Source organism: Brachypodium distachyon, chromosome 2, assembly GCF_000005505.3.
Source record: "Brachypodium distachyon strain Bd21 chromosome 2, Brachypodium_distachyon_v3.0, whole genome shotgun sequence".
NCBI classification, from domain to species: domain Eukaryota; kingdom Viridiplantae; phylum Streptophyta; class Magnoliopsida; order Poales; family Poaceae; genus Brachypodium; species Brachypodium distachyon.
In genome coordinates this window covers 32,187,962-32,195,523 of record NC_016132.3, presented here as the reverse complement: position 1 = coordinate 32,195,523, position 7,562 = coordinate 32,187,962, and the positions used below count along the sequence as shown (strand labels likewise).

The 7,562-nt window shown below is 45.1% G+C and overlaps 1 protein-coding gene across 1 annotated transcript; it reads left to right on the top strand.

Moving 5' to 3' along the window:
- The first annotated feature begins 2,297 nt into the window (after positions 1–2,297).
- Positions 2,298–5,339, top strand: LOC104582721 (GDSL esterase/lipase At5g45910). The gene is made up of 4 exons (XM_010233301.3): positions 2,298–2,652; positions 2,737–3,128; positions 3,212–3,500; positions 4,968–5,339. The coding sequence occupies exons 1-4, from the start codon at positions 2,376–2,378 to the stop codon at positions 5,192–5,194; spliced, it is 1,185 nt and encodes a 394-aa protein (XP_010231603.1). The 5' UTR covers positions 2,298–2,375; the 3' UTR covers positions 5,195–5,339.
- Positions 5,340–7,562: the final 2,223 nt, after the last annotated feature.

Here is a 7,562-nt window from a genome sequence, read left to right as displayed (position 1 = left end):
ATGTGTGAAACTACCAATCGATTTTTCCTTTCTGTCGTAAGCCTTCCATGGTAGGAATTCCAATGTAATATTCTTACTTTCTCCTTTGGGGTTTTCGAATGAAATTAAGCATTGACATAGAAAATGCATTGGAAAGATGCCAACCACCATTTGTTTCCTCTTTAATTCACCTCCAATGAGCTAAGTGCATGAATAAATGTTATTCGGTTTGATTTTCGTGTAATGAGAAAAAAGTAATTTTCTTATTCGAAAGTGCTTTGAAAAAAGAAAAATACACAATTTTGTGAACAAATTTTAAACTGAAATGTACGTTTATTTGTGGACGGAGGGAGTACACGGTAGTGTCTGCTAGCGCGGTAGCGATTTCGACTAGGTTTTCTACCGCGGTAGAGATTAGTGTCACTCTTTTCAGTTAGTTCAGTGTAAAACCGAGGACCGAACCTAAGTTTTTGGTGAACCAAACTTTCGATCGTCATCTTTCTACAGCTAAGTTCGATCCTTAGTTTTGAAAAACCAAAGTTCTTAAAAAATCGAATCACCGATCCGAACTTTTTTCGGTTAGAATGAAACACCCAACCCTAACCTCGTTGGCCACGCCTTGCGCAAGCATTGTGGCCCAACTCTGTTTTCCCTCTCACCCGTTGGGTTTGGACCTCGCCGGAGAACCACTGCGCTGCCGTGGAACTTGCCACGTGCGTTCGCGTTCGCGCGCATCCGTGGCGAGCCAGCCGCCACCGTCGACGTCGTCACGTTCTTCGTGTCCCCGCGCATCCGTTGGACGTCTTCGCTCGCCGAGCCCCCCCGGTAGCCCTGGATCCCGTTGCTTCTTCCCCGGGTCCTGCAGTACCAGCCGCCGCCTCCAGGCGTTCTCGCGGCCGCCCGACTTCAGCCTTCTCCGCTCGCCGCCTCCCGAGCCGACCCGAGCTGGCTACCCCGACCGCGCCTTGCCTCTTTCCATGATTCCATCCTCCCGTGGCCAAAGGTCCAAAGCTACCCCAATGCCCAGTCAAGACAAAAACCTAATGCCTGCGGCCTCGCTAGTGCACAGCCCAGCCAGCGCGTGAGTCAGTTCATTTCCCAATTTTTTACGGCCCATATCACCCGACTCCACCGGCCCACAATCGCAGCTCCCTTCCCCTACAGCCCAAGTATCCCGCGGCTCAATCGCATGGCCAGCTCGGCCTGCCTAGCCACTCTGGACCGTTGGCCTCGGGGGAAAACCCTAATGACTGCAGCCAGGCCAGCGCACGGCCCAGCCAGCGCGTGAGTCAGTTTACCATTTTTTTCCCTTCAATTTTTGACGGCCCATATCGCCCACCTCCACCGGCGCACCATCGCAGCTCCCTTCGGACTCTACAGCGAGCATGGATCCGACGGTGATTTTTCTGCCCTGCAACCGCAACTAACAATTATGGGGGAGGAGGAGGGTCATGTTGGGGCCATCAGCAATCACGGGAGGAAAAACAGGGTACGTGACGGCCATCCACGGAGGGGCGCATCGTGGCTTGGGTGAGTCCGGGGCTCACCTAATTATTTTCCAGCTCAAGCGCATGCCCAGCTCGGCCTGGCCGGCCGCTCTGGACCGTTGGCCCCTGTGTCAGCCTCACAATAAATATCCCCAATCAATCTGAAAATTCGAGAATTTTGAATGAGCGGTTATTAATCTTGTAAAATACATAATTTATTATAGAAAATTGCAAGAAACAAGTACGTGATCCGTCCAACAAATAATGTCTCAATTTTGACTAAATTTGAATGCATCTGTACATTAAGTCATGTCTAAATACATCCAAATTTTGACAAACTTGAGACATTTTTTGTTGGAGGGAAGGAGTACCATTATTTCAAAAAATTCATCTAGTTTATTTAACTATATTTTACGAAAATCTTCCAAAGAATTATGCGTATAAATATTTATTAGCATTCAGGCCATTTAAATGCTTAGAAAATTAACGGTGCAACCAAAAATTATAAATTTGCAGGAATAAATCCTAGTATTTATTTAGGATTGTCCATATATTACAATAGTTGTGTACTGTTGTGTTCAGAAATTTGGTTTTACAATAATTGATGTTCAAGGGCACTGCATATTGTTCTCACTCAAATCATACAATAAGCTTAAACTCCGGAATCTGAAAGAACAAGACAAACAGTTTCTCATGGTGGCAATACAGCTGAAGCTAACTTGTAAAAAAAATGCAGCCGAAAAGGGGAGGGGGCTTTGACTTCCAAAAATTGGTGTACGTAGTACTGAAGCAAAACCCATGAAAAAACTGTACACTTTTTGTTGATTTACTCCTCCTGGACCATACGAGCTACACCGGCCAGGACTGCGAGCAGCCTTCTGTACCACACCATCTCCTGATCAGCAGCTGATGAAGCCGCCGCCGCCGTCGCTGGCCGTAGTCGTCCTCATCTCGTGCCTCCTCCATGGCACGGGCGCTTCTGGAGACGCCAGGCCCGTCGACAACGGCACCCGGCGCTTCCATTCCATCTTCAGTTTTGGCAGCTCCTACTCCGACACTGGCAACTTCGTCCTCCAGTCCGCCGGTGTCCCATCCATCCCCTTCAACAACTCCCCTTATGGCCAGAGTTTCTTCCGTCACCCCACCGGGCGCCCCTCCGACGGCCGCCTGATCATCGACTTCATCGGTACAGGCATCCATCGTGCTCTACAAAAACACAGCCAACTTCTGCATATGTCCAGTCCAATTTAACTGAACAAATATTGTGCAGCGGAGGCGCTAGAGCTCCCATTCGTGCCGCCGTTTCTGTCCAAGGAGGCGCAGAACTTGAACTTCAGCCGCGGGGCCAACTTCGCCATCGTAGGCGGCACGGCGCTTGACGCCGGGTTCTTCCTCCGGTACAACCCCGGGAGCGTGCCGCCGTCCCGGAGCTCCCTGCGCGCGCAGATCGCGTGGTTCCGCGGGCTCCTCAAGCAGTCGCTCATCTGCGGCAGCGGCATCACCGCGGCGGGATGCAGGGCGCACCTGGCGCGGTCCCTGTTCGTCGTCGGCGAGTTCGGCGTCACCGACTACAGCTACATCCTCTGCGGCGGCAGGAAGAGCCTCCAGGACGCCAAGTCCTTGGTGCCCAGAGTCGTGCAAGCCATCGTCAGAGGCGTCGAGGTAATTACAAGTCATTCACAAGTTAGTAATTAGCATTCGCAACACTTGTCAGTTGACACGATGTTTTCGTGCTTATGATGAAGATGCTGGTGGAGGAGGGAGCGAGGTACGTGGTGGTGACGGGGACGCCGCCGGCGGGGTGCTTGCCGATGGTGCTGGCGAAGTACGGTGTGGATCAGGGCAACGAGACGACGGAGCAGTACGACCGCCGGACGGGGTGCCTGCGGCGGTTCAACGGCCTGTCGCAGTACCACAACTGGATGCTGCAGGAGGCCGTGAGGCGCATGCGTGCGAAGTACCAGGGGACGACGCTCGTCTACGCCGACTACCACAAGCCGGTGTCGCGGCTCATCCGACGCCCGGGGAAGTTCGGTAATACTATTTCTGCTCAAATTCCAGCCCTTGTTAATCTTTCGACATTCATTTCTCAGTGAGAATGCTAAATTCGTTGATGCTCTTTGAATCGATATTCTACCCAGTTGTGTACTTTGAGTAGAGCTGCACACATAGTATATGATTTGGTTTCTAGTAACCTCTAGTTCATTATTGGGACGCACTCCTCGTAGAGAAACTTTAGAAATTGAGGAAGTCAAACTTATTGAGCAGATCAAAAGAAAATGGAGAACTAGCTGCACTTTTGAAAGGATCTCTGTAACTTTCGAAGATTTTGGAATCTTGCTCGGCTGTACTGCCGGGTAGGAATTGAAAGCATGCAGCATCTTGTGGTATAAATGATGTTCGGTCCAACGAGATTCGTTTGCCTTGGTCATCGTGAAGCTATACGACCATGGTGGCACTAGCACAGCAAAAGTTTGCAAGGCTGATCACAGTGGGAGTAATTTAGATAGTAACATAAGATGCCAACTAGGCATTTTGGTGACATGAAATGGTATTAAATGAAGAAAGAGAGTGATGTGGTAACTACATATGTTACCATAACATCACACAAATCAAAGCAAAATGAGTCTACAACTTAATAAATGAAACAATGCATGACACCACATATATGTTACTACCCACTATGGAGGTGGTAACTAGACTAGTAACATATACATGTTACTACTCTATGTTACTTCTCACTATGACCAGCCTAATGCCGTTGAGTATACCACAAATCAATTTTATGCCAGGTCAACTCTGGAAGCATTAAGTTCACTTCAAAATGTTGTTTCTCCCCATGTTCTCAGGTTGTCTATTAAGAGTAAGTATAATGAGGTGTAGCGTGGATGAAAGATCAGGTCGTCAAGTCGGCAGTAAATAGCACGCTGCGGCTATTTCGTAAAAAAAAAAAGCAGCAATAGAAACCTTCAGCCACAAAGCCACTAGATTGGTGGTGCCAGTTGAGCCAACTTCAGTAGTGCCGATGTGCAATAGGCAAGTCGGACTTCAGCCTCAATATTTCAGTAGTGCCACTAAGTCAGTGGTCTAATTAATGGTCGGACTTTTGAACGTCCCATAAAAATGGATGGAGAGAGTTGTGGTAAATTTGTGTTAAATCACTGTTTTCATTTTACCTATTTTGTTCCCTCCATGTATGTGAACCTTTTTAACCTTTTATTGTTAATAATACTAATACACTTAACTCTGCACCATCCTGGTCCTAAGGCTGGAAAATATAAATAAATTTTCTTCCTTTTGAAAGAACAAAAATCACGCTTACGAAGCGACTCAAATTTCAGTCGTATAACTTTAGTCACTCCTCAAAATGTATGAAGTTCTAAAGAGTCACATAATTTCTACGATTTATTTTGAAACAGAGCCCATTACTTGACAATTGACAATTCAGGTAACATTTGCCTTCGGTTTTTACTAAAAAATACATTTGCCTTTGGTTTGCAGGGTTCGCCGAGGATCCCTTAAGAGCATGCTGCGGCGGAGGCGGGCAGTACAACTACAACCCCATGGGTGCAGCGTGCGGCTTACCCGGCGCAACTGCCTGCATCGACCCAACTAACCATATATACTGGGATGGTATCCATTACACCGAGGCTGCCAACAAGTACATTGCCGAAGGCTGGCTCAACGGAGTCTACGCCCACCCTAGCATACTCAGCTTGACGCAATAGCTCATGCATGATCGGTTTGGCCACGCGAAAACCGCGTGCGGGTCTATATACTCGAGGCAGGTGCGCAGGGTTGTCGAAACATTGCTCGGACAGTGGATATGGACTGGATGAACTACTACTGAGTACTAGCTTTCCACATTACGAAGCATGCAGTGTGGAAAACATTGCATATTTCCGTACACAAAGGACCCGCAAAATCAAGAATTTTCGTTTCTATAGGTGTATAACTTGTAGGCAGCTAATTTTTCTAGACTTTGACCAAACTTACCATCAAAAATATTTAAATATACTATTTCAAATGAATTCACTATGAAATATATTTCATGATAGATCTTGTGATCTTGATCTCGGACTTTTGATGTTGTTCCTTTACTACAAACAACATTCATCGAAAGTTATACGTCTTATATTTTAAAACAGAAGTAGTAATGCTTATATAACATTACAATTTACAACTGGGCACTCTAGAAGACATCTCAAAATCCACCCACCCAAGCTGGTTTTTTCACACAATCTGCCGGGGGCAAGCGACACTATCCAATTGTTTCGCTCACAAAATAAACATCATTTGGTTCAGATACGTGCTGCATATCTGTGAAATTTCAGGATGTTAGCCGGCTATTCTTTGGTTTAAACTTACATATTTTATATTTACAAAAATAGTTATGCTCAGCTTTGCTAAATAAATAATTTATTATTTAACAAAGAGTTGTTTCTTTGAGTTCATAGACTATTTTTTATTACAATCTGGTAGTGCAATGTTGATTCTTGTCAACAGTGATCTCTTGCTCCGTAAATTATAATTGTTCTTGTCGAGTTACTACGGCAGCAGGGCCTGTACAACGAAAGGTCTTATAGGGAGAATTATTCTTTTTGACCATTTCTCATGATTTAACATCAGTTCTCTCTGCTTAGATAATATATTTTCGTGCTCGTGGATTTTATCTGATGTAATGTGCATACATCGTAAGCTGCACGTGCATATTTACATCTCCAGATCATGACACCTATTTAACGGGTCCAGTGACGAAAACGTTAATAAAAAGCAACTTACTTAAAAAAATGAGATTCAAAATACATGTTTTATGTTTTAGGACATGCATGCAAGTGCCCACTTACTTGTTTTTTCCATATGTTTACCTATGATGTTTGCATTTCTTTCCTTGGTTTGCAAATGACATCTCTCGGTGTTTCGGTTTGCATCTTTTACTTGCATCTATTCATGATGTATGTCAAATTATATATCCGGAGAGCTCCATATATGGCTCACAGGGTGAAGTGTGACCTCCTTTTCAGAAAAATGGATGCTGAAAAACTTGGCGTCCGATTTTACAAACAGATTTCGGCTCGGAGCGTTCATCTTGGAGGCAATTGTGAGATTAATTGATTCTACAACACCTACAGTGAACATACACACAATAGAGACATGAGATTCCAAAAACATGTTTTATATTGTATGACGTACGTGCGTTCACGTACACATTTACTAGCATAGACAAGGAACTCTAGTGAAAGGTAATAGTCCGTATCTTTTATATTACGAAAGGAAGTTGATTGATTGATTGGTCGAAAAATCAGGTCAGCAAACACACACAAATTGACTGGATGTCCACCGGCTTTTGAAAATACAAATTTTGCCTGTCCAAAACATCTCGTAGCAAGTGACAGTGGTGCCTAAGGGCTTATTCGTTTTGTAGTATTTTCATAAGAAATAAAAAAGACTGAGAATTCCATATGAAACTTCACATTCGTTCCGTAGAAAAGTGACGAAATGATTTCTTAGAAATAATATTGGTTTCCTATATTTTTGGAAGAAAATGAGCATTAGGTCTGACTTTTTTTTTCATAGAAATTAGGCAAGACTAATCTTATGTTTGTTTTCTTCGCTTTTGATGTTTGAGCCCTATAAATATTGCAAATGAGAGTTTAGGGGAGGGATTCATACGTGCGATTGAAGAGGAGGCCATTGTCGGTGATGATGTAGAGGAAGTAGTCGTACAGCGTAGGTAACGGCGTCCCTCCGGTCTGTATCGGCACTGGCCGATCACGGGAGGGGACGTCGTGGTCGTCGGCCTTCCCGAGCACTTCAACGCCCCCTAGATCGGTAGGGTGGACTTGTTTTGTTGGGATTAGACGAGATCTCACGAGAACTAGGTCGTACGTGAGAGAGCAGGCTAATCCCCTTTTGGATGGCACTGTGCGACTGGGGGCCAAAACCATGAGTTGGTTATCGCCTGCAAACAACGTTCACCAAAAGTTATACGTCTTACATTTTAAAGCAGAAGTAGTAATGCTTATATAACATTACAATTTACAACTCGGAACTCTAGAAGACTTCTCAAAATCCACCCATGCCAGCTGGTTTTTT

Excerpts from the sequence above, each read along its gene's own strand:
- LOC104582721 (XM_010233301.3), top strand. The coding sequence starts at position 2,376 with ATGAAGCCGCCGCCGCCGTCGCTGGCCGTAGTCGTCCTCATCTCGTGC. Across the intron at positions 2,653-2,736 it reads CCTGATCATCGACTTCATCG|CGGAGGCGCTAGAGCTCCCA; the intron begins GTACAGGCATCC and ends AATATTGTGCAG. Across the intron at positions 3,129-3,211 it reads CCATCGTCAGAGGCGTCGAG|ATGCTGGTGGAGGAGGGAGC; the intron begins GTAATTACAAGT and ends CTTATGATGAAG.